This window comes from Pseudopipra pipra, chromosome 2 (assembly GCF_036250125.1).
Source record: "Pseudopipra pipra isolate bDixPip1 chromosome 2, bDixPip1.hap1, whole genome shotgun sequence".
Classification (NCBI taxonomy): domain Eukaryota; kingdom Metazoa; phylum Chordata; class Aves; order Passeriformes; family Pipridae; genus Pseudopipra; species Pseudopipra pipra.
In genome coordinates, this window is record NC_087550.1 from 28,687,568 (window position 1) to 28,714,218 (window position 26,651).

Consider the following 26,651-nt stretch of genomic DNA (forward strand, 5'->3'; position numbering starts at 1 on the left):
GAATTAGTGCATGCACGGACAAATAAGATATTCTGAGAAAGAGTTAACACTACTATTGTTAAGGAACATCACAATTTATAAGTCTTAAAAGGGGTTCAACAAGCATATTGACGGAGATCCAGTAACTATAGTCTACTTGGGTTTGCAAAGAACATTTGTTAAGGTCACTCACCCCAGGCTGTTAAAGACATAAATCTGCTGTTGAATCAAAAAGAAGTTCCTGAAATTATTAAGGAGCTGGGTAAAGGTAGGAAAAAAGGATTAGCATGAAAGAGGGATATTTTTTTCAGATTTGTGCATATCCATAAATGATACAAAAAAGAGGGGTATCTAATGAGGTAACAAAGTATGATAATAACAGTAGTCATTTGGGGAAGCAAGCAAAAAACTGCATGCAGAAATTTGAAAAAGGATTTCATAATATTGAATTACTAGGTCATTTGATTTCACAATATCGAATAACATAAATTATGGGTGAAATTTGAGGTGGATAAATGTAAGATGATGCACACAGGTAAAGCAATTCTAGTGTTACATTTGCAATGATGGAGGTTCTGAGTTTACTATTACCATGCAAGAAGGAGATCTTGGGATTATAATGTGTAACTTAATGCTTAGTATCACTAAAAATGCCAATCAAATGTTAGCAATTAAGGAAAGAATAAGAGAATAAAATGAGAAACAGCATTATACTATGCGTAAATCCATTCTGTGCCCTTATTTTGAATATAGTATGTTGTCCCTAATTGTCCATTCCCATTTCAGACAGGCCATAATCAAACTGGAAAAGATTCAGAAAAGGGCAGCGAAGACAATCAAAGGTATCATGCGGTGAATATGTAAGAAGCCATTTAAATAGACAGGAATTTCTCAAGTATGAAAAAGAGATGATTAAGGAAAGTTATGACAGACATCTATAAAATCATGAATTTTCTCTGTGATAGGAGGAGCATGGAGAAAATGATGAGGGAAGAATACTTCATTATCTATTTCTAAAGAGAATCTAGACATCAAATGAAACTAGCAAGTGACAAGTTTCAAACAAATAAAAGTCAGCACTTCCTCATGCGACACAGAATTAAATTGTGGAACTACTTGGCATAGGATGCTACGGCTTTTATAAGAGGCTTTTTTAGTTTAAAAAGGGAACAGATGAATAGAAGAAAACTCCTTTAAAGATGACTAAATACAGAGGCAATGTCTCTGTCTGAGGAACTACCTGAGGTGTAAATTGCGACAGGCTAGGACAAGTATTTTGGGAAAATATCACTGCTATTTCCTTTATTCGTATACTCTTTCTTATACATCCACTCTCACTTTAGGGGCAAGCTCATATTCATCCCAAACAGATACTAAATGCCTCCTTTCCCACTACTCCCCCAAAGAAGAAAAAGTGAAGAAAAGAAACCAAAGAGAAAAAAAGACAGTCACTGGAGTGGGGAATGGGAAGAAGAAATAAGAAAAGAGTACAAGGTTAGCAGGCTAACAGGCTAAAACCTTGAAAATAGGGAACCAGAGAGGAACAGCGAGCAGAGCACTCCTGTATATTCAGGAATTGGTAAACACTGCCTAGTGATGCCCTGTTCAGGACAAGGAATAGAAATAGCACTGTTAGTTACTGAGATCTGGGATTTTCCTCCTCCTGGGGCTGAAGATAGCCAGCCTGATGAGAAAGGGGAAAGTTGATAAAGAGGGCTCAGAATTTAGTGGGTCTTGGGATAGGAACTGTACAGTAAAGATGTGAGAAGCGCAGCCAGAATCTTAATAGTAAGTTCTGGAGGAGTCAGAAGACTGGCATGCTTGGTGTGTCAGCCTTCCTCTGACTGCAGAAGAAACATGACCTAGGGGGGGTCCTGTGAAGAAAGTTATGCCTTCTGCTTGATGAAGGATTTTCCCAATGATGTTCCCAATGGTCCATGAAATTAGCTTGAAGTAGAAACTGGCAGCCAGGATTCCTCATTCTCTCCTGAAAACGAGTGGTCCTGCAGCCACATATTGTGGTTGTGTTTAAGGGGGAGGAGGTTGAACAATTGCTGCACTTACCCAACAGAGAGCAGTGACTGTCCCTTTGATGTGAGGACAAACAGCAGAGGGAGTGGGGTAGCCCTTGGGGATCAGAGGGACCTCATGAACAGTAAGTACCCCCTGAAGGTTGGTCCGTGTAGGTGCCTGTGCCCTCGGGGCCAGCAGGGAAAATTGTGGGGTAGGATTAGGGGTGGGTGTGATGGTGTTTGTGATGGTGAACTGTAGCCTCACCCCAGCAGGTACAGGGCTGGGCAGTTGGAGGCAGGACTGGGCACTCTATGCCTGCAGCTCTGCCTGGTGTGCTCAGCTGCTGCAGTCTCAGGGTTAGCAGGTCTTTGTTATTTTTCCCAGTTGCTTGGGGAGCTGTGCTGCTCTGTCTGGTGAGGACACCTGAAGCCCTGCTCATGGATTTTTAGGATTGGGAACAGTTTCTCTCACCAGATATCTGTTGGAAATACAATGTAGCAGAGAGGAAACGGACTAGGAGTTTCCTGGAGTGTAAGATAATTTCCTCATGCAGCTAGAGAGTAAGCGAACTAGGGAAGGCACCTGCTGGACTTCTTTTTTGTGAACAGAGAAGGACTTGTGGGTGCTGTCATGACTGGGGGCCATCTTGGGCTAAGAGATGACAAAAGGATTGAGTTTTTGATTCTCAGAAGTAAGGAGGGAGATTCAACAGAACTGCCACCTTGGAGTTCTGGAGGTCAGACTTTGGCTCGTTTAGGAGTCTGTTTGACAGAGTCCCTTGGGAGGCAGGTCCTGAAGGGCAAAGGAGTCCAGGAAGGCTGGACATTCTTCAAGAAGGAAATCCTAAAGGCACAGGAGCAGGGTATTCCCATGTGCTGAAAGATGAGATGGCAGGGAAGAAGACTGGACTGGCTGAACAGAGAGCTTAGGCTGGAACTCAGGAAAAAAGGGAGAGTGGAAGAAGGGACAGGCCAGTCAGGAAAACTACAAGGATGTTGTGAGTTTGTGCAGGGAGAAAATTAGAGTGGCCAAAGGCCATCTAGAACTTAATCTGACCATTGCCATAAAAGGCAATAAAAATGTTTCTATATTAGCAATAAAAGGAGGGCTGAGGAAAAATTCAGTCCTTTATTGGATATGAGGGGAAACATAGTGACAAAGGATGAAGAAAAGGCTTAGGTACTTAATGCTTTCTTAGCCTCAGTCTTTAATAGTCAGTCCAGTTGTCCTTAGGATATTCAGCACACAGAGCTGGAAGACAGGGATGGGGAGCAGAATGAAGGCCCCATAATCCAAGGGGAAATGGTCAGAGACCTGCTACACCACTTAGACACACACAGGTCTGTGGGACCAGATGGGGCTCTGAGCAGCTTGGTCTAGTGGAAGATGTACGTGCCCATGGCAGGAGGCTTGGATCTGGATATTCTTTAAGGTCCCTTCCAACCCAAATCATTCTCTGATTGTATGGGATTCTCCTGGAGAAACTGGCTGCTCATGGCCTGGACAGGTGCACTGTTCACTGGGTAAAAATCTGTCTGGATGGCCAAGGCCAGAGAGTGGTGGTGAACTGAGTTAACATCCAGCTGGCAAGTGGTCACAGATGCTGTCTTCCAGGGCTCAGTTTTGGGTCCAGTCCTGTTTAATATCTTTATCAATGATCTGGATAAGGGGATTGAGTGCACCCTTAGTAAGTTCACATACAATACTAAGTTGGGTGGGAGTGTTGATGTCCTGGAGGGCAGGAAGTCTCTGCAGAGGAATCTGGATGGGCTGGATTGATGGGCTGAGGCCAGTTCAACAAGGTGAAGTGCCGAGCTCTGCACTTGGGTCGCAACAACCCCATGCAGTGCTGTCGGTGGAGAGGATTTGGGTCTTCAGATAACAATGAATGCACAGAGGAAGGAGGCATGAGAAGTAACAATTTTTCCCTGTAAACAGCCCTCTCCTCCTGCATGGGGTCCCCCCAGGTATGTGGGCTATCTGCTTGTGACCACTGCTTCACTGTTTGGAGGGTTAATGACCCTTTCCTGGGTCAGAAAGCAGGCAATTCAGAAGTGTCCCTTGAGGAGCTGTGGATGCACAAAGAGATTCCTGATGATGAATGTAAAGGACTCTGCAGCTCTCTAGGCCATGTCCTGCCTCACTGTCTGGATGAGGACTCACTGGCAGAGGGAGTTGTCCTTTGCAGCCCTTCAGAAGAGAGATGGTAGGAAATACCAGGTTCTTTAGGGAGGTTTAATGAGAATAACCACATTGGGAAAAGGGGTGAGGCAGAAGTTAGTGTCACCTCTACACCCAGCACCTGGAAGGGCTTGATGCCGAGAGCCCTTTACGCATTGCCTCCCATGGAGTGGTTTGTATTGCCAGGAAGAAAACCTACTATGGCTTGGAGGTCACTGTCATGACGTAGGGTATCACTGCCTCTGTGAACTCTCACACTTTGGTTTTTGGGGAGAGTGGTGAGAGGCAGTCAGCAGTCTCAGTGCCTCCTGGCTGGCTCTGACCATTGCTGCTGTTCCAAAACCAGGTGCTTGATGACGACTGTGACTGAGTGTGCGGTGGCTGTGGTGGAGAAGGATGTGGTCACCTGCTGGTTGACTCCTGAGGAATATTGGATATGGTTCTTCCGCACTGTTACGGATGAAGTAATGGCACATAGATGTCACACTGAATGGTATTTTTATGCTCCAGGACAGTGCCCATGTGACATGCGGGCTACAGAGAGATTAAAATTTAAACACATATGGAGAGCAACATATGAAATTGCCTGCTGTGTATTACTTCTGTAATGTTGGCTGTAGGCCAGCAAAAAAGGGCTGCTACCTTGGTTCATATTGACGTTTTCATACTTACTGTGCTGAATGAGGCCCCTGGGGACATATTCTCTGCACTTCAGAGAGGCAGTGAAGAATGAGGATAAACCCATCGCCACTGTTCATGCTGGCTGATACTTGCTCTGCAAATGAGACAGGGCTTTGAGATTTTTTTTTTTTAAATTTGTGTTAATTGGATGTGTTTCATTTTGCAGTACCTCCTTAGCTTAAATGGCATGACTGCTTCTCAGGACAGAACTGCCTGTGTCTAGCATTATGCTCTCTGTTCATCTCCTCGTAGTTTCGAGGATGTGATATGCAGTAGCCTTTAGTATTGGTTTGAAAATGTTTCCAGTCGAGAAGAAAAATGTTGGTGTTGGATTTTGTTCATTAATTCTACTTCCTAAACAGCTCTAAAAAGGGGACCCATCTGCAGAAAGAGGCAGAATGGTCTGGAAAACTATTGAAATTATCCAAATCCAAAGCAAAGATCCTGAGAACTGCTCATCTGATTCCTCTTCTTACAGACATCTCAGAGCTGTAGGTGCTTTCATTTTTTATAAAAAATTTCCAAGACATCTGTTTTGTGGAGACCGAGACATTTCTCTGCCTTGGTGAACACCAGCTGAGCTGATGATCAGTCCTGTCTCATCCAAGAAAACAGGGTTTTTTTCTGGTCCTTTTTGACAAGTGACCCTGTTGGTAGGTGCCAACAGCAGCTAACTAATTTTTATGTTTCCTTATGCAGTACAAGCTGGAATACTTATGGAGTTGTGAATAACTCAGGTGAATTGATTTCTCTGCTTTACCTGAGAGAATTTGAATAGTTCCACTGGAGGTTCACCTCAGGGACTGTTTGACTCACAGAGGTTTATTCCTTTCCTTGATGCTGACCTTTTGGCTAGCTTTGGTTGGTTTTGTATAAAGCATGCAGGGAAGGAAAAGGTTTCTATGGTTATGCTATCCATCCATCTGTCAGTCCTTCCCAGTAGCTTCAGCTGCTTTAATTTCAACCACATTTGACAAGACATGATGATGTTGTGTTTGACAGACACTCCCACAAGTATCATGAAAATTGGTACCAGGGAAAGAACAATTTACAGACTGATCATAATTACTGCAATTACATTTGTTGTTTTCTTAGTTCAGGGAAAAGAAGGGAATGAAAAAGAATAATGAATCATGTACTCTAAATATTCATCTTTACCAACATTAACATTGGCTACTGATATCAAATGATAAGGTTTCTACTCTCTGCTGGAAAGTAAAATTTGAGAAATAGAAGAAAGTGTGCTAACAGGGGATAATAGCAGTGCTGGAAAGTCATTGTTTAATTAATATGTTTCTTCTTCCGTTAATTGGCATGACACATCAGAAAGCAAATGACACAAATACATATTTGGTATACGGTGTACATCTTCACTAGTGTGATGTCCAAAAGGGAAAAACAGAATTTAAGTCTCTAAAACTGTACTGATCTACTTAAGTGTGGAACAAAATAGAGAAGACAAGTTGGAGATGATTAATACCCAGCACAGAAGTTACAACACAACAGATTATTACAGGCTATAGATGCAGATTAAAGTCATAGATGCAGAAGCCTGATTCAAACGTATACCTTGTTAAATGAACAAAATACAGGCACAGGTACCAAATATAGTATCAGCGAATGCACAGTGGTAATAGCAATTGAGAAAATGTCAAGAGGAAACCCAAGGAGAATGGACTTGTTTAGATTAAGTAATGAGTAATTCAAACCGAAGTGAATTTCTTATGATCACAGAAATGCAAAGAAACTGAAAATATGTCTAACTAAGAAAATATGTCTGTGTCTCCATGGTAAATTAAGGTATGTGGCAAAATGAACTAATGAAATAGGGAAAAAAAAGTAGTTATACTATATCAGCAAGGCAGGATACAGTCATCCAGATGGTTTCTTGGATTTTTCCAGTGCATTCATCAAAATGGTCACATTGCTTGGGGAACACTTGGTACATACATTTTCTAATTTCTGAGAGTCCGTGATGCTCAGAAAACCCACAAAACAAAAAGTAGGGAAAAGGGTATTTTCTTTCTTCCATTTTTTTTCTGCTTTGAGTGTTTTTCATCTCTATTATTTAGAAAGGCTAGATTTAAAAATAAATCTTGATTTTTACCTTAACAGTAATGTAAGAGAAAGAGGGATGATGTTTTCCCCCAAAGGCTTAAATGACTTGAGTTGGAATATTACTTTAGTTGTAACGGAGAGACCTTTTTCTAATGAGTGTCTTTCAGAGTTTTTTTTTATCTAATTCATGTTAAAAAATACAAAGCAACGATGATCTGCCATAATGTCTTAGTATATTTATGTATTTCAACTGCTTTGGTTTTCTCTCATTGCTTCATGTAATCAGCTTCCTACTTGTTCTTCGGTCATCTACTGAGTCTTCCAGAGCAGAATTTATGATGTTTAAAACCCTCAAAACACGTATTAAATTTTTAAATAAAATGAAGACATCTCTTAAGAGTTTAATGAAAATGAATTCCCTCTATATCCTTGCTGTACACACCATACAGAAACAATGACAAGGAAATCGGAAACGCAGTTATCTTTCAACTTTCATCGTCTCATTTCAGAATATTTAAATGAGAAATTTGATAGCATGTGTTTGTAAAAATCCCACTTTAAAATTAGGTTTATGGCCCACTCGTTTTAAAATGCTTATCAGTTCTATATGGAGAAGAGCAAATACTATTCTGTAAGAGGTGATTGATCATAGAATTACAAAAGGACTAGTCATGATTATTAGCAGAAGCTGGAATGGAAGATGGATAAGAGAAAATAAATTATATTGGAGAAGAAACGTACCATTACAAAAGAAAAAAACCCACACAAATTGATGGTAGAAAGAAGTTGACAAGAGGTTGGATAAAAACAATGCTAATGTACAGTGTACTGCTTCAGTTTCTCTTTTTCCACTTCACTGTCCATACTTTTTTTTTTCCTGATTTTCCATGTTTTTTTCCTTCCATCTGTCAGAGCAGAACTTGATCTTTCGTGTCTGTGGGTTAATGTTGCTCTTGCTATTTCTAGCAGAAGAGAAAAAAACCCAGTAACCTTTATCCAACTTTCAATAAGAGAAAGTAACATTGGTCCATGCCCAACACCAGTTAGAACACAGGGATTTTCTTTTCAGCCAGTGTGTGGTGATGTAACTCTTCAGCAGATATTACTGCATTTAAAAGCATTTAACAGATGTTAAAGAGTTATTTTCTCTCAATATATTTCTTTCTTAGTACCTATGAAACTATTTAGATCAAGAATTTATTTTCAATAATTATTCAGTCTTTATGGAGCATGCAAAATCATGTATTACTCATTCTTTTCCCTGAAAACTAGGTGGATGAGCTATTTCAACTGGAGAAAACCAGTCATAAATAAAATTCTGTAGGCCTTTAGTTCTACTATTGTGGAACAGGCGTGGACTTTGAGACAAATAATTGTTTGATGTTATTGTTCTTCAACCATTTGATGCCACCATCTACCAGAATAATGTTAGTATACAGCCTGGAGAAGAGAAGGCTCTGAGAAGACCTTATAGCACCTTCTAGTGCCTAAAGGGAGCCTGAAAACTGGAGAGGGACATTTTACAAGGTCATGGAAGGATAGCACAAGTGGGAATAACTTTAAACTGAAAGAGGTTTGCTTTAGATTAGATATTAAGAAGAAAATCTTTACTGTGAGGGTGATAAGGCGCTGGAGCAGGTTGCCCAGAGAAGCTGTGGATGCCCCATCCCTGAAAGTGTTCAAGGCTATGTTGAGTGTGGCTCTGAGCAACCTCGTCTAAGGAAAGATGTCTCCGTCCATGGTAGTGGGGTTGGAACGGGATGACCTCTAACGTCCCTTTCCAACCCAAAGCATTGTGTGGTTCTTGGAATATTTTCCACGGTCTTAACACTTCAAGGAAACCATTAGTGGGCTTGCAGAATTGAGAGCAAAGGTTGGGTGTCATTTGCCAAATTCTGGGCTGTCAAGACACATGTGCTGAGCAGCAGGCTCCCTGAGGTTGTTCTGTTTCTTTGGCAGGGGTGGGGGTGTCTTTGCAGTGCATTCCTAGAGCTGTGCTGCAGACTGTGGTGTGTGCCAGGATGTCTGTGTAGACTTACAGAAGGGCCACAGTGTTATGCTCAGAAACAGCTGTAAGTACAGGGAAACGACCTCAGGTAAACAGATAAAACAGGCGTGACACTGTTACCTGCACTGAAGGCTTCGGTACATTTGCCTTCTGCTCTGGAGAGGTGGCATCTCTCCTGCCTCCCCAGCATCCCTGCCCTGGTCAGGTCTGTGGCAGGAATGCCCCAGCTCTCCCGTTCTAGTGTGAAGGGTTGCAGGTGGAGGGAAGGAGCACAGACAGAAAAAGGCAGCTGGATCCCAGCATGCAAGGACGGGCTCCCGCTCTGCTCTTCACTCCAGTTTCATCCTCCCACTGACCTCTGTTGATCCCTCAGCTCAACCTGACCACAGTCAACCCCTCTGCTCCTTCCCATACCTGTTCTCCCTAGATTTGCATTTCCTGACAGTGCCCCTTTCTTCTCCCCTTTACTCCTTAGACCAAATTCCATTCTAAGCCACAACCAAACCTTACAGCTGATGTGCCTGGGACTGTCAGTTGGGCTCTCACAGCTCTGCCTGGCACTTCCCCTTGCCAGAGATATTTCCAGCCTTGCAAGATTTGTTTGGACCCCAGATCTAAGAGGTCTCCAGGCATGCTGGAAATAAGCAACTCGTGAGTGGCCTGTTAAGACCTTGCTCCTCTCGCTTGAATACAAAAATACCCAAGTCTCAAGATTGCCACTCTGATCAGTGGCAGGGCAGTCACCAAGAGCTCAGTGAGTCCAAATGTATGCATGTGCTTGTCAAGAAAATCAGTTAGGTGGATCATAACCTTGAGAGGTGGTCTTTGTCATGCTCATCATACCTGTGTCCTGCCTTTTCCTGAAGTCTGTCCGTGTCTGATCTCTATGCTCACCTTTGTAGAATACAGTACAGGAATCCTTTTTCTTTTAAGTTTCTTTTAAGTTAAGTTTCTTTTAACTGCAACTTTACTCAGCCTAGTTAGAAGCATATGGGGGATATTATTAAAACACTTGGTTTGAATAATCCTGGTGAACAGAAACACACTTTGGACGTGAAGGGAAAAATATCCCTTAGTTCTTTCGGAAAGGAGATATTTTTGTACAGGAGAAAATCAAGATATGAAGGAGTGGTGGACACCACAGTATACAAATAACATTTGCTTTCTGATATTTTACATATTGCCTTTCTAGGGGACCAAATTATTTCTTTGCATTTTGAATTTTAGCTGACGAATGCCTCAGGCTTCCCACCCATAAGTGCAGACCTATGTGGGGTGGAGCACAGCATCTCTTGCCTGTCAGAAGATTTCTACCTGGGAAGTGCACTGATGAGAACTATGTATATGCGGCAGAGCTGCTGGAATGAGCAAGGGAGTTTGCATATGTTTGTGGAGGAGAAATTTGCTATGAAGAGTAAATAAAAAGCTAAAAGCTGATGGAAATAGAACCATTCACATTCAGTGGCATTCCAAATAGACTAGACATTGCTGAATTGATCCCAGGAATGAATGATCATTTGGGGAGCTATATTTCTTGCCAGGTTCTAGCAAGGCTCAAGTTTAAAGACAGTACAATTGTTCCTCTCTGACATGGCAGCAAATAATTCTAAGCAGAGTTTGAGGATGGCACAAAGGCTGAAGGCACAATAAATCACTAACAGCACAGAGCAGTCCTGGTTACTTGGCTGACTATTTATGTGTGCTTCTTTGCATTTAGTTTCGCTTTTTAAATTTAATGTTCTTTAATTTTTTAATCTTAATTAAATTTTATCATTTGTATTTTATGTTATTGATATTTAAAATTTGAAATGTAATGGCAGGTATTAAGAAGGTCTTTAATCTTGCTAAGAATGGCAAAGCAAGGGCTCCAGCAGCCCTAAGTTGATGTCAGACCAATTAAAATTATAATTGAGAAATGCCTTTTTAAGTGATGATGGTTTAATATTGGAAGGGAATATCAAAAGAATTGGTTCTTTTTCAGTCACACATCATGACTGGATGAATCTGTGCTTTAGCCAAGCATACATTATGCTTGGGAAAAACACGAGTGACTAGTCTTCATGTGGAGATAGCTGTGAGAAATATAATAGTTGATGATGTACATGTCTGATTAAAACCAGAATATCTGATTTAAGGCCACTATTGTGGCCTTAAACTCAATGATTCTCGTTTGCTTAGCTGAGTTGGCTTAAGACTGATAGAACAAATTGTGATGGCATTCAGAAGCCTGACCAGATGTGTTCCCACAGGAAATGAGGTGATTGCAGTAGACTGGAAGGGACTGAAAGATGTGGACCAAATCAATATGGACAGCACGAGTTCACTGCATGGCAGCAGCTTCCATCGACCTTCCACTGAGGTAAGTGCCTGTCCCAGACCTACTTACCCAAGGGGATCAGAAAATTTGAATTCTCTGTGAGGTCAGAAACGCGTGTTGTGCATCACAGAGGCATCATCTGGGAGAGGACCAGAATGCCAATGAGCACCTGAGCACCAGACTTTCATACCTGTGTAGTTTGGCTTGCATTGAATAGAGTTGAGTCACTCCTTCACAAGATCCATAATGAGTAAGAATTTGCAAATGAAAGTGCTTTTTAACCACTCATGACGGGAGTGGAACACGACGTGGAGTAAACAGTGACAGTTCTCACAAGCCTGTAGGTCTGCATTCCTTGAATACAGATTAATATTGAAATGTCCAGCACTATGTCTGTCCCAGCTTCTGCAGCATAGCCATAAAATCTTTTGATTTGTTTACATTTTGATTTTTAGGGCTGCATTCACTAGTAACTCCCAGCCAATTGATTTACCATGCAGTATCTCAAGGGCTGGTTCATTTGCTGTTCTGAATTATTGCAGCTTCTGCACTCTTAGATACCTGAATTTTCAGCTTTGTAAGGTTTAGTGCATGTAATGATGATTAATAAAAATACCAAAGCTATTTTAAATGCATAATATTGAAGAATTACAAATAATGTTCACAAATGACCATAAAAAATAACATACAGTTTGCAAAACCTTTAAAAATATTAATGTATCAGTATTTTTATTTCCTTTTTATATGTCTTTGGCTTGGAATATAACTTCAAGAAACTTCGAGTTTCATGGAATCCTGGCAGAAATTGTTGGGCCCGATCTTGTGTGGAAGATTCAGTTAAATCAAATGCAGATCTAAAAGTCAATGAGCATAAACTGCACCTCAGTGAACATCTTGATTTGTATGAATGGATATAATAGATATAACTGACTCATCTAAATTTTCCTGTGTCCACATCCCCAAAACCAAGTTGTTGAGATGTGAGTCCTCCCAGCTGAAGGAAACACACTGTGAATTGGTGCTGTGATGGCTGATATAGTGAATGGCTGTAGTTTGCAAGGGGAGAGTGAGTCAGAATGGACAAACCGAAACACTACAAGAAAAAATAACTTCAGCAGACTTCTGTTGCTTGCTGTATTACACTTAAAATATAAAGGTGGTGTAGCTCCTCCTTGTGTTAGCCTCAAAGTGGTACAGCACCCACAGTTGGAAGGGGAGCCTTGTGAAAAAGTGTTTTTCCCTTTCCTCCTCTATCATTCTATCTGCTATTGCACTTCCAAGCACCGTGACACCTACAGACGCCATAATCAACAGGAGGGAATGAAACCAGCTTGAAAGACACAAGGTTCTTTTAATATATCAGATAACGTAGCGGTTGTTGATTATGGCAAAACTACTAGAGTTGCTTGGCTGTTCGCAACTTGTTTGTTGCACTGACGTGCTGTCATTCTTTACTTTCTTTAGCAAACACGGACAGATTTCTCCTGGGATGGCATCAACGTGAGTATGCGCTACACTACTGTTCAAATTTCTAGTTATAGGAAGACCAGGATTTGTCTGCCATTGGATACAGTGGAGGCCAGAATGGAAATACGACTGAAAGTTTTTAGTGCCACTGAAATTCTGGGAACTGTCTGTGATTCAAAGGATGGTGATAAATTTTTTTTTGCTTTCCGTTTTTTGCTGTCTGGCAGGTATTTAGATCTGCAGATGGCTATTGAGTTGCCTTCATCCTTTTTGGGACAAATGTGTGATGTTTCCTATGTTCTATTTTTGAAATTTCTGGGTGCTGCTACATAAGAAAGGTGTCTGTCCAGAATGTTAAGAAGATTGTTAGTCCTTGGTCATAATTTAATCTTCTCTGGGAAAAATGTCTCTCTCATATTCAGTTGCATACAGAAGTAAAAGAATTCTTAATGTCCCCCGGGGGAGATGGTCAGTACTAGTTAACTTCAGTTAACAAGCAGAAGAAAAAACAAGCAAACATTTTAACATTTTCTTTTGCTTTTAATACCTGTGCTATGAACAAAAAAATGTGGGTTTTTTTTGTTTTGTTTTTCACAAAAGCAAAACCAACATCCTGGAAAAGGAATAATGCATATTTATGCTACCAAAGTTTTTTTTCTTTTTTTTTTTTTGATCAGTAGGCTTAAAAAGTATTTTAACGTAAGTTAATTTGATAGTTTTGTACACTTGTAAAGGCAAGATTAGAAGCTTCATTTTAAGTAGTATAAATATTTTCATATTTCAGATACTTTCAAAACTTTTAAAATGTCTGTAATTTTCTGGTAATCTGTGGTTTAAAAGCGCTTGGGACACTGAATATCAAGAGGACATTTTTTAAACTAATTCTCACCCTGCTGATACTTCTTTTATTGTAGCACTTATGGCTTGGGGTCTCTTGCCTAGGATCAGTTAGAGAAACAAGTTGTGCAGGAAAATAATGGTGCATGCAGCAACTGTCTAGAAGAAATTTGTCAGATTTTTTTCCTCATTGCACCTCTGTCTATCTCAAAGCAAGGTACACAGTCATGTATACTTAAAGAAAGTAGAAGACAGTTTCCTTACTTGCAGTTTCCCATTTTCCAACCCATTCAGAATCCATGGAGCTCTTCTGTAATGCAGCTCTTTCGCAGTGTAATTCCATAAACCTTCTTTGGTATCTAAGCTGGATCATTAATTTCCTTCTGATCCCATTCATTTCTGCCTTCATGTCATAGCTCTCCAACCTTGCAGTGGTAGAAACCCCCTGATTTTACTTTCTTCTCTGGCCGATTTCCATGAGGCAGCTCATGGCCCAGCCCGCAGGCTGTCATGGAACAAGTGGGTGGATACTGAACAGCAGTGCCCAGGCAGGAATGACCTGTGGGGGCATAGATGGACTTTCTCCAACAAGCTTCATCACCTAAGGAAATGCATCATGGAATAAGGGATGTGTTCTCACTTTTTACTGTTCTTCCCCTGCTTTGTGATTTCTTCAGCTCGTGTTACACACAGACATTCCTGGCTCCAAAGTTACAGAATGCCTTAGCTGCTGCCTTTATGCTCAGTTTCCAGAAAACCTCATCTCTCATAATTCAGCAATTGACTGGAATTATATGCAGTTCAACATCTTTAAAATGCCTTTCTTTGCCTCCAGCTATTTCATTGCCCAGTTACTGCTCCACTCACTTTTTGTGAGGTCTGTGCCTGTGACCAAATGCTTGTTTTGTGTCAGGATTTAAAATTTCCGGCATCATGGTCACTACTTTTGAGTATTGTTGTGTTTCAAACATTCTGGCCTTGATTTTCAGTGAGGTTGAAATGAAGAGCAGAAGCAATGCTTGTTTAGCCCTTGTGAAAATTAAGCCTCAGATGAAATGCGTGGCATCTCTGAAGAAGCCTGATGAATTCATCTTGAGAGATTATTTTCGTGATGATGTTTGTGACTGCTGACTGTCCCAGTAGTGTCCTGTCCTTGTTATTCTGGGACTTTGGATGAACATAGAGAAGACAATAAAGAAAATTAGCAGAGCTGTATATACCACATTTATATACAGGTAGTTGTAGGTGCTTGAAACAGGACACATCACTGATACAGTCATGTTCATTTTATTAAGACCATATGAGAAGAATAAAAACCCCCAAAGTGACATATAAAAATTATTAACTTTAGTATGATGATGATACATTTAGTATGATGATACATTAATTACTGTGCCTTGCCATTTGCACTGACAGCTCCCCATTGGAAGTTCCCTGAATTGTTCATCAGCCTTGTCTTGGATCTCTAACAAAGAGTTGGGAACGGTGCTGCATGTCTATGAAGGACTGGCAGCAGCAAAGGGAGGCTTCTCACAGCCTGGTTCTGCCTCTCCCTCTGACCTTGCCTCACTCAGTCCCAGTGCTATGCAATACCCAGTCCTGGTTAAATAGCCTCTAATTTTTCCTTTCCTTCTTTTGTTCCTATTGCTTGCTTCTGCTCCTCATCTTCCAACTACCTACTGATTTCTCACTCCAATTCACTTCCTTTTCTCCTTCCTGTATATCATTTCTTCATATTCTCTCTCTTTTCAGCTCTCCATGGAAGATACGACCTCCATCCTCCCCAAGCTGAAACGCAACTCCAATGCTTATGGGATTGGGGCTTTGGCTAAATCATCTTTCTCTGGTGAGGTCCTCAGAATTTGAGTTTATCCTTGGCAGCTTCTCTCCACAGGCCTTTGTGCCTCTTCCCATATCTCTTTGTTGCTCTCACACCTGCTCCTTTCTGACTCTCGCCTTTTCAAGGCCTTAGAGGAGTCTCCACCACCATGGTTCTAAATACAGAGATCTCATTGTTGTTGCCCTTTCAAAGAACAGATTTGTCTTACTCCTGTTGACTTCTCACCGTGCACCCCCGCTCAGACATCTTCAGTTGCTTCCCCTCAAACAGTCTTGAGTTTAACCCCATTTTCTGTTTCTTAGTTTGTTCACTTCCAGGCTTCATCCTTCATGCCCAACTCTATCCTAAATGGATTCTAGGCAAGGAAGGAAATGGTCTTTCAGATTTTGGGTTTCCCTTTTTCCCCCTTCTGAGAGCTAGTCCAAGGAAACATGGAGAAACTCTCCTGGAGAGTGATACAGGGAAACTGGGAGACACCCAGCCGCAGGCATGAATCCTGTCAGGAAAGGAGGGGAGAAGCTCCACTTCTAAGAGAGGTAAACAGCATGGCAGACAACCGTGGAACTGTGTAATAGCCCTTCCTTGTTTTCTAATGTCTGGCCCCTTAGGGATATCTCGCAGCATGAAGGACCATGTCACAAAGCCAACAGCAATGGGCCAAGGCCGTGTGGCTCACATGATTGAGTGGCAAGGCTGGGGCAAAGCCAACAGCCAGCAGCAGCAGCACACGCACGAGACAGCGCGCAAAGACGCCGACGCCTACTCAGACCTGAGTGATGGGGAGAAGGAGGCCCGGTTCCTTGCAGGTAGCACTGACTTTCTGGCATGTAGATTGGATTGGTTGAGATGACTCAGAGCAGAATCCCCGAGAGACCACGTAGGAGAGGTTGTGGGTGGTTCAGATGGCCAAAACAGAGAGAGACTTGGTGGTTGAAGGATTGCCAATGGAATGCAAATGTGAGAGGGTCAGGGCCCATTGTGGGTGATGGGTGTTGCTGAGATAGGACAAGAGTGGGACAGTGTGACCAAGAGATGAGGTTAAGGAGGGTGATGAGAAATGGAGACCTTCACAGATCCCTATTTACCCTTCCTGTTTCCTTTGGCACAGGAGTGATGGAGCAATTTGCTATTTCTGAAGCAACTCTCATGGCCTGGTCCTCCATGGATGGTGAGGATGTGAGTGTAAACTCAAATCAGGACAACCCAGCAAGCAACTACTCTGAGAACTATCAGGAGCTGATGGAGAGCCAAGGTGAGCTCCAGTGCTTCTTGCTAATCTTAAAACTTCCGTTTCCTCCTCTTGTTTTCACGTTGCTGTCTTTCCCTTTACCCTGTTTTATTCTGCAGCCTCAGTCTTTGGGGGTGTGACTAGTAGAGTCATTCCTATTTGTGGAGCTGTTCAAGGAATCTAATTATAACAGGGAGGCTCCAAAGTCCAGTTCCTTTTGCCTTTTTTCGGGCACAACTGTGGAAAGCTACCAGCCATTGCAGTCAATTGTGGATATAATCAGGGTTATCTGCCTACTGCCTAGAACTGTGTTTTCTCTTCGCTCTCCTTCCCTCTAAGGGATTCTTTTACCGTGTACAGTGCAGTGCCAATGCACAGGCACACAGACTACCTGAGTGAGCCAGCTTGGCCTAGAGAGAGTGTCTAACTGTGTGTTGTTTCCCTCCTTTACTTGCAGAGCATATGGCCCAGACGCAGTATGATAGCTGGCCTCATTCCTACGTCTCGCAGGGCATGTATTGCTTAGGTTCATCTGATGCCTGGGAGGCCAGTGACCAGTCCCTCATTGCTTCCCCAGCAACTGGCTCCTACTTAGGCCAGAATTTTGATGAGTCCCAGACAAACCTTCAGGAAAGCATTTTGCTTCAGAGCAGCTTTCTCCAGCAGCAACAGCTGCAGCAACAGCGGCAGGAGCAGAACTTCATCCAGAGCACGGGGCTGGTCCACGTGTGGCCCCTGCAGACTGCTCAGAGTGGGGGTGGAGCTGAGTCCAGCACATACATGGAGGACCACATTGAGGATGAAGGGAACCCACGGCTGGAGAAGGCTCCTCTCCTGAACAAGAAGCCCTCTCCAGAGGAGGATGATGCAGTGTGCCGGGACCTGGAATCTCTATCTCCTCGAGAGGAGATGGAACATGCTGCACTGAGCCGCAAAGTCTCAGATGTCACCTCCTCTGGGGTGCAGTCCTTTGATGAGGAAGAGGGAGAAACAAATAACTGATGCTTTCTGTGAAGTTCTCATCACTGCTGAACAAAGAGAGGGGTGGCAAGGAATGAAATTACAGGGATTCTTCTCTCCAGCTCCCCATGTTTCTGAGGAGGCACACCTTCCATTCTTGACATTTAATTATTTTTTTAAACAAGAGGAAAATCTCAAAGTGATTGACACATAAAAACCTCTTCTCCCCTCCCCCATGGACATATATTTTGGATTTTCATTGCTCTGGGCAACACATGAGGTGCTTGTAGAGATCTGGATTGGTAAATAATTTCTAAATCTTTTTAATACAAAGTCTTGGCTGTGGATACAAATTCTTCTGGTACGGGGGATATGGCTGATGAGACAGGCTGGGTATAGGGAGCGACTATGTGGCTAGAATTCATCTTGGCAGAATGGATGGTGTTCTGTGCACATGGTCCCCTTTGATAGAATATGTGAATATAAACTGGTTTAAAATGAAGATTTGGCTTTGCAAATATAGATTGCACTAGTATTGTGTGATTGTGACCAATACAGACTATAAGTCTGTATTCGATACATATTGTACTGAAATGAAAGTTTGCTGTGTAACCAGATCCTCAATAGCACCTTGATACAAAATGGTAGGTTTGATGGATACAAACTGTGCTCCGTTGGCACAGGCTATGCTGCTGTACAGATGGTGTGGCTCTGTGGGCCAGGCTCTGCTGTGGCATGGAGGAATGGATGCAGATGTGAATCTAACCCTGTTCTCAGATATTCATGTTTTGGCTTCTTTCATTTATTTGTTTCTTTATTTGACATTTCTGCCTTCCCAGGAGCTGGCAAGAGCGGTGTGTCCTTTTGGCATTGGGCACTGGAAGCCGGTAGAAAGGACATTTTCAGCCTCGGAGATAGTAATAAAAAGCTGACTCTTGCAGGAGGCTTGAGAACATGTCCATCTTGGTGCTGCTGCTGCATCTTTCTGTATTCTTCCTTGCCAGTGGTATGGGGAGACCCAGAGAGTAGGCAGTAGATCCAGGAACAGCATGTACAGCTGTGAGATCACAGATACCCAGTTTACATTAGAGTTTTCAGCTTTTGCTTTTTTTTTTTAACCTTTTTATATTGCTGGATAAGTGTTAATAACAGAGCAGTTAATAATAGGAAAGGCCTGTACTCCAGTCATGACTTAACAAAAATACTGTTCACTTCCCATTTCTGCCACTCCTTCTGCAGTGCCAAATGTAGCTGGAGGAAAAGGGGTGAGAGGAAGTTTTCTCCTCCTATTTGTCTTCTTCCTGCCTATGTTTTCTTTTGTTTTCCCACGCCCAAGCAGTATCAATAATGCTCAGTATTTGGTCTGTTTGTTTTTCCCTCCCATCTCTTTTTTAGGTGTGGAGAAAGCTGATTTCAGGAGTTTTCCCTATTTTTACGGGTTCTACATTTTTTGTTAAAAAAACGTGGTTCATTGACTAGGGGAATTTGGTCTCTTGCAATTCCTCACCATGTTTCTACAGACCTCCTTTTGGGAGGAAGAGGTTTTGAAAGGAAATTGTCTCCTTTTGAGCTCTCGCCAGAGAAAAAAAAAGCAGAGACAAAAGCAAAAATTGTACAAGGTTATTGATTTTGCTGAAGAACTGAACAGAACCAGCAGAGATTACCCAAATGCTGAGTTTTAATTGCAAGACGTCTTGCAAAAAAGCATCGGCAGAGCATGGGTGTAAATCAGATGCTAAATCTGATGAGCTAGAGAAATGAATTTGCCTGGGCACTGCCATACTGTTCCAGGGGCAACTCTTTCTCACTTACTCTGACTCATATCTGCTCTGTTTAATTCATGATACATTTGATTTTTCTTTGCCTCTTCTTCAGGCTTGTTGTGTTTTTTGGATGACAGGAGAGTGATGCGTGCTCCTTCCCTGCTTCAGATTTAGTTCCTTCATATTGGCAGGGAAGAATGTCTAAGGAGAATAAATTGTGACTGAAGTAATACCATCAAGTCTCAGAGTTCAGACAGCTCCTGGCAGTCAAAGCAGGTGACATCCAGGAATTACGAAAAGTAGGAATGGGGCTCTCAGGTAGAAGTTTACCCCACTCAGCTTTCTCCCACTTACACCGACAGCTGCATGAAGAGGGACTCCTCTTTCAATAACTGAGTCGTTCCAGCAAAGTCCACTTCAAGCGGATCTGTCTTCCCTCTCTTGCACCTCTAAAGGAAAGACCTTTGGGATATTTAAGTAAGATTGGTAATTTGGTGTAGGTAAGAGGGAAAAGTTTTTGTGATCATCTTTTTTTACTCATTTGTTTGGTCTTGCTTACATCTCTCTAAGGAGGTAGCTCTTCTCCTGAATGATGACCTTTCAATATCTCTTCAAAGATGTTTACACATTCAGGTGCTAACCTCCCCTGGGCAGGAGGGTTTGATAAATATGATCTTCTATAATTCTTGCAGGGCCAGTGCTAGCTCATTGTCCTGAACTGGTTTGGGTCTAGCCTTAGAGCGGGACCTAGGAAATCACGCTAGACAGAAAAGGGAGATGAGGCAAGTGCCAAGAGCACATCAGCAAATGACAAATGAGTGTTAACCTTTTCTTATTTCTTTTTTAAAAATCCTTCAGGGAAACAAACATTTGTTGGGTATGTTTCTTTCTGGGAGATTTGGGTGGCTTCTTGTTTTCCTCTCCAAACCGTTTTGTTCCCATGTGCCTCTCCAGGAGCAATCTGGATGTTTACGGTGACTTTAGAGTAGCTTCTAATGATCCCTCTGTGTTGTTTACAGGACTGGGACAAGTGGGTCAGCTTGTCCAGGCCTTCTTTTTCTTTAATATGGACATGTGGTACATTTACTAAGATGTGTGACTCATGTCTAAAAGATGTACATTATCTCTGTGGAAGACAGTGACAAGGAATTATCTACATGGGAAGAAGTGTGAAAAAAATTAACCTCTGTGGAATGGGATAGAGAATTATACCCTGCTGTATAATTCCATAACCTGATCTCTAGAAACCTGTAGATAGCCTCATTCTCTGTGAATACAGACTGGTTTGAACACTACTCTCTGTAAAAACTTCCAAACTTACTAATTTTATTTTTTTTTCATAAAGGTCTTGACTTTCTGTGAATAATAAAATTTCAGCCTTTTCCTGAAAGAAAGAAAAAGGCTATTTTCCGTGACCTCTCCACAATCCAAAAGAGAAATGTATCTGTATTTGCTAGGAGCTTGACCAGAGAGAGCAGATCTGCCTGTCTACACTTGTCACCTGCGTGAGCATCCTGAGCTGAACTGGAAAGGCAGTTTGAATCTCTTTGAAAGTGGAAAATTGTTTGTATAACCTGGCCTTTTCTTATGTAACAGGCCTGCTGGTTGTGTGTATCCAATATTAGAGAGAGACCTGGAACCTAGTGTACGTTTCCCAGAAAAGCTGTTATTATGTAGATACACCTATTCAAGCATATGGGAGGCACAGGTGCTCTGTGAGTGAAATTTGGCCTGCAACCCCTTTATCCTGGTGAGGAGGGATGAGTTGGAGAGAGTCCAGCCAAATAGTCAGAGCCCAAATTGTATTTGTGAGGCTGAAAATAAGACGAAAGGTAAGCTCAATATTCCTGATCTGCAGTTACTAAGAAACTGAGCCTGCTGTTTGTTTCCACAAACCTTTTGTAAAGCAGAGCTGCACTACAGAAAAATTTGGATATTCTTGAAGCAGTGGAGGTAGAAGATTCTCATCTTTTCCCCAAGCCTTTGTCTTCAATAGGAACTTGTTGAAATTATTATGCTAAACACAAAGAAAGCTTAAACACAGGTGACCCTAATTTAAAAGCTTCCACTGCAAGAAAATTCTCTCTCGTTCCTTTTCCCATGATTGCTCATACCTGATTACACTATTTCATAAGTTGTTGGGGGTTTTTTTATAAATCTGAAGCTTTTTTTATAAGCCTTCTGAGTTCTCTTCAACTCCATTACCTCAGACTCTGGGATGGAGAAGTCAGTCTGCTCCTTTCAGTTTCTGTGCCTCTAAATTACCATCACCTTCTTCTGGAAAGCTGCTGACAAGTCATCCACTTGCTTTCCCCCTTAAAAACTTTAATGTTACCTTTAGCGACAGACTTGCAGCAAAGAACAGTTTAACCATGCTTCTAAGCTGATCCAGTGGTCAGCTGCTGTGAAGGAAGGCAGCCCTTTGCCCTGGCTGTGCTCACCTCCCACAAGCCTTGTGCTGATGCTGATGCACAGCTGACCCACAGCAAACCATGCACTTTTACCCTACTATAAAAGTGAAGAGGGAACAGCTGTAAGCAGAGGGGGAGATAGTGCTGTTCACAGCAGCTGGCTTTCCTTTATATCAGGTTAGAGAAACAGGGAAAGTGCACTTTGAAGTGGCATCTTCATGATGAATCTAAGCTGCTCGAAGGAGCTGTCATGCCTCCTCCTTTCCGCCAGCACCAGCTGTGTACTTCTACTGCCTAAAAAGCACCAGCGCTAGCACTCATTTGCCTGCTCAGGAACTGGTCCCATTGAAAACTAACCCAGTCCCCTATCAAAATAAGGGTTTCAGTGGGATGAACTCTTCATATTGCTTCACTTGGTGAGGCAAGCATCACTGAGGGCTGGTAAAATGTGCAGATGGTCACGTGGAAGACTGGTTGCCAATGCAACTTAAATTGGCTTAAGCCAATTGTGAAGTACCTGTCTGAAAAGAATAAACCCAGTTGGGGCACCATGAAGGACATATTTCCCTTTCTCTCCCATAGTGTTTTTCTTGGAATTTCTAGTATGCTCTTACTTGATTTGGTGTTTGTTGTTATTTATGCTCTGTTATTTCCCTCACTATTCCCTTCCTTTCCAAAGGCTCCTTTGAGATAAACCCTTGCAAGGGACAGGAGGACAGGAGTAACTTGATAGATGCATGGAATTAATAAAATTAACATGCATAAATCTTATATGCACTCAGTGATTAAACTCCATGGCAGCTAAAGGTACTGATAAGTCTTTTCCTGTAATTGCAAGAGGAGAGCCTTGTGCAAGAGTGGAGCACAGCTGGAGCAAGGGAGGCTTATTCCTGTCTTTAAGCCAGTTCCAATCTAGTGTGAGATCCAGAAGAGCACTTCTCACCTACACAGAGTCTGTGTGTGCTGTACTGTATACAGCAACAATGAAAAAATGTTAGTTGTAGCCCCAGAGAAGAGAACCAGAGAGAGGAAATTGTTCTCTTAGTTGGACAGAGGTATGAGGTATGGTGGTGAGGCAAGGTAGTGTGCAACAGTACAGGCTTGTGGACATCTATGTGTGCTCTGTGCAAGGGCAAGGAGAAGTCTAGCTAGAGAGGGAAAGACATCGAGAGAAAGGCTCGGGAAAAAGGTCAAGAAAAGCTAAATGTCTTTTGTTTACACAATTCGGGTAGGAAGCTTCATGGCAGACTTGCTGCACAAGCTGTAAATCCAGGATTGTTGCAGCTTATAGTACTCCTTAGTCCAAGCCACACTGTTTTTTCTGTAAGACAAAGTGATAGGAAAGGGTACCTGCTAGCTTCTTTTCATTATCTTTGAAAAACCATTCTCAACATGCTTAGTTCTTCAGGGAAATCTTATGAGAAATACACCAAGTAAGAACTTACTCCTTGTCCAAATGAAGTTAATGTGAGTTTTGTTCTCATTGGAAACTTAAAATACCTAAATTCAGCTCAGTTTGCCTTAACTGATGTATTGGTAATTGTCTGGAAGGAAAAACTCAAATAAATCCACCTCTAAATGCTATAGAAAGCAGAGCAACATTGACGTAGTCTAAGCTCTTCCTTCTGATTTCTCCCAGGTGGAATTTCCAATGTTTCTTGTTCAGACCACTCTGGCATGTCTTTTAAATTAACTTTTTGACTTTTTCTAAAAGAAAAAGAAAAAAGAGAAAAAAAAGCCGGTGCCCTTACATCTAGAAAAATGTAACTAAGTAACAGTTTCATCTTTGATTTTCCTCCCCTGTAGCAATCTGACAGGGAAAGATTTCTATGCCATGGCTCAGGGAAAGGAAAAATAAACAGGGAAAATGTGAGTAAAATAGTGCCTATTAGAACTAAACATATGTGTAGGACAGACTACAGTCATTAAAGCACAGTCTCAAATATGATTGCAAGCTGTAAAGTCAATGTCAGGTGCCTCTTTTGTATCATAGGCTTTTCCCAGGCTAAGTAGCGCAGGAGCAGAAGAGCTGGACTTGTGTGCCGGATCAATGTCTCTCTTTCTCTCAGAATTTGTCATGGAACCTGGAGACACTACACTCTTTCAGCAGCACAACCAGCTCCATGAATTGACAGGTGTAGGCATGAAGACAAATGGTTATTGTGTTAACAAATGGACATGGACGATTTGCACTTGGAACATTAGGGTCTATTTACATCCTTGCACTGGCATTTTTCCCCAGCATAGGCAGATCAAAGTGTTATCTTTTCCTTGGAAATGAAGAGAAGCTCTGTGATTGTTAAGTGTTGGTCTGCACAAAAGAGAATAAATATGTGATATATTTTTCCAGTGCAGATACACATTGCTGGAAGAGGAAAAATTTGGTCCAAGAAAGATTATGTTTACTAAAACTGTAAAGACTTGTTCAAGACTGTTCTCAGTGCAGATACTATAGAGTCACAGAATGGTTTGGGTTGGAAGGGACCTTAAAGATCGTCTAGTCCAACCCCTCTGCCATGGGCAGGACTTACCTATTGATAAGTAGTAACTGCTGTCTTCTAGGAAGAGAGAGATTACAGTGTTCTGTGGATCTTCCTCATCTCCTTTGACTGGGGACATTTGAAATGCCCTCTGAAACCTAGTCTTGTTTTTGCTTTCCCATAAGGGATCAAATGTCCATGCTAGCAAGACAATAAAGGCTTTTCTCCATTATGTAGACAAGATCATGCATGAAGATTTGCTTCTAATAAGATACAGGCATCTAGTCCAGATTCATTGGCCTTCTGGGTTCATTTTCATTGGGCATGGAAATCTGGTCATGAGTTGGAGGCCAAAAGGTTAAGAACCCTCTTCCAGCGCCCTGCCAAGTTCCCATGAGGCAAGTACAAGTGGATTTCCCTTCCTTTCAGATACTGCATGCTTGAGCAATGTAGCAAGCCAAAAGCTCTTTTGCAGGTATATATTCTTGTTTGGCTTTAATTTTTCTTCTCTAATTTGTGGATGTTGTGCATGACTGGAGGTCTCTGGGAATCCCTACATTATAAAATTGGGACTCAAAATAATTTAATGAGGAACAGGATTTCTCTTGTTTCAGCTCCTTTTTAGATAGGGGTGGGTAAAGACTGAGGTTTTGGGAGGTACAAGGGTGGTGGATGGGAGTCTCAGGGGTGGCATGCAGAATGGATTCCTGAAGCATGTATAAAAATAACTGAAGGCTTGGGTCTCTAAATGTTGTATTCTTGGTATCTGAAACTACTTTAGCATAAGTGTATGGGACAATGGAGGTTGCTGCAAAGCAATTTTAAAGAGCTTCCCCCAAGCCTGTACACTTTCTGTAGCGGGGAGGCTGCATGGTGATTATATTTTTCTTTCAAGCTAGTGTTTACAGAGGTGCATTGATGTTTGGGGAGAAAGTACTGAATTGAAGTAAAACAAGGGAAAGGGACCCGCTATTGAAAGCTTTCATCCTTACCTTGTCCCACCCTAGCCCTTAATAACTAAAATGAGTCTGATTTGCCTTTGGTCTTCCAGCTCCAAAACATGTTTGCCTGAAAATTTTTGTTGGATATACTTCGCATGTTTTGATAATGTGACTTATGAGATAACACTTCTACAAAGATATATATAAATACATACATGTACAACCACATGCATACATGTGCACACACTACATATAGACTTAGAAATTTATATGGCACTACACACCTCCATGCCTGTATGTGGCAGTAACCACAGTAAAGGAGGGGAGGTAGCTCAAAATAGCATGTACAGTCCTTTATGGAGTTGTTATTAAACAGAATGTGGTCTTGCCATCCTGGCTGGTGGAAGTGTTTTATTTCTGTGGGACTGATTCCAGGGGAGTTGCGTCTCAGGAAGGAGGATCCTAGGAAGAGGGGGTGGGTTTCCATAGTCGGATGGACCATGTTGAAAAGGATCCGTGGTGGCTTGGAGAAGCATTCCAGAGTAGGAAATATCTGATACTCTCTTTCTCATTAAGAAGATAAGAATGTTTGAGTATACAGAGCTAAAATCTAATGTGTGTCTGTGACTACCATGACACGAATCCCAGGCCATTGTGGCAGATTTGAGGATAGATGGCATCACATCAACAGAATCCTCTAGTTTAGCATAGAGTGAGTTTTCCTGTTACACTGGATAGATGTAAGTTTTGTCCCGATATTGGTGACATGCAGACACACCTGGCACAGAGTTGGACAAGTTTCACAGCAGCAGGTTAGGACTGGACACAAAGAGGAGTTTGATGCTTAGGCACTGACTTTGGGTAGCACAACTCTGAGTTCACATTTCAGTTTTAAATCAGTGCATCTCAGCCTGGTGTTCTCTTAGCAGATTGGGGAATTAGTTGACCCAGAGGGAAAAGAACATCTCTGCACTTCCAACATTGTTGTATCATCTGCTTCTGATCTAGGACATTAGGCCAGATCCAGTAGCTATTTGCTTGCCATATGAGACTTTTAAATTCTAGTCATAAAAGATATATATTTCCTTGTCAAGATACTTGTGCTTTTCCACTGGTTCTTCCAGGGGCTAGGCAGTGTCCCTTTGCCGTGCTTAAGGCATAGCATATTTCACAATCAGGACTATTTAGGTGATCATTGCTTTCTGTATTCTATTTGAAGTTAATTTGCTTCTTTCCAGTTTACCTGCTTTTACTACTTGAATAGATTGCCACCTACCACTCGGTATGTATATCTGCATAATTATGTGCATATAATTAATTTTGACTTGCATAAGACACACTTAACTTCTTCAGGTTTTTTTTTTTTATTTTTTGTCAATCCTTGTAAGTCCCACAGTACTCTCTCCTGGTTTTGTGGAGGGTTTTCTGTCTTTTGGGTTTTTTTCCAAATGGCCTTTAAATTGTCACTACTGGTTTTTTTTAAACAT

The 26,651-nt window shown here is 41.8% G+C and overlaps 1 protein-coding gene across 1 annotated transcript in view; it reads left to right on the forward strand.

The window, feature by feature from the left end:
* The window catches only part of FAM131B (family with sequence similarity 131 member B), a 33,469-nt gene extending 7,914 nt beyond the window's left edge, over nucleotides 1–25,555 (forward strand). The window contains exons 2-7 of the mRNA XM_064644717.1: nucleotides 11,170–11,279; nucleotides 12,702–12,737; nucleotides 15,294–15,387; nucleotides 15,990–16,187; nucleotides 16,490–16,633; nucleotides 17,067–25,555. Of these exons, the coding sequence (XP_064500787.1) occupies nucleotides 11,170–11,279; nucleotides 12,702–12,737; nucleotides 15,294–15,387; nucleotides 15,990–16,187; nucleotides 16,490–16,633; nucleotides 17,067–17,611 (1,127 nt within the window). The 3' untranslated portion in view covers nucleotides 17,612–25,555. The remainder of the gene's footprint in view (nucleotides 1–11,169; nucleotides 11,280–12,701; nucleotides 12,738–15,293; nucleotides 15,388–15,989; nucleotides 16,188–16,489; nucleotides 16,634–17,066) is intronic.
* Nucleotides 25,556–26,651: the final 1,096 nt, after the last annotated feature.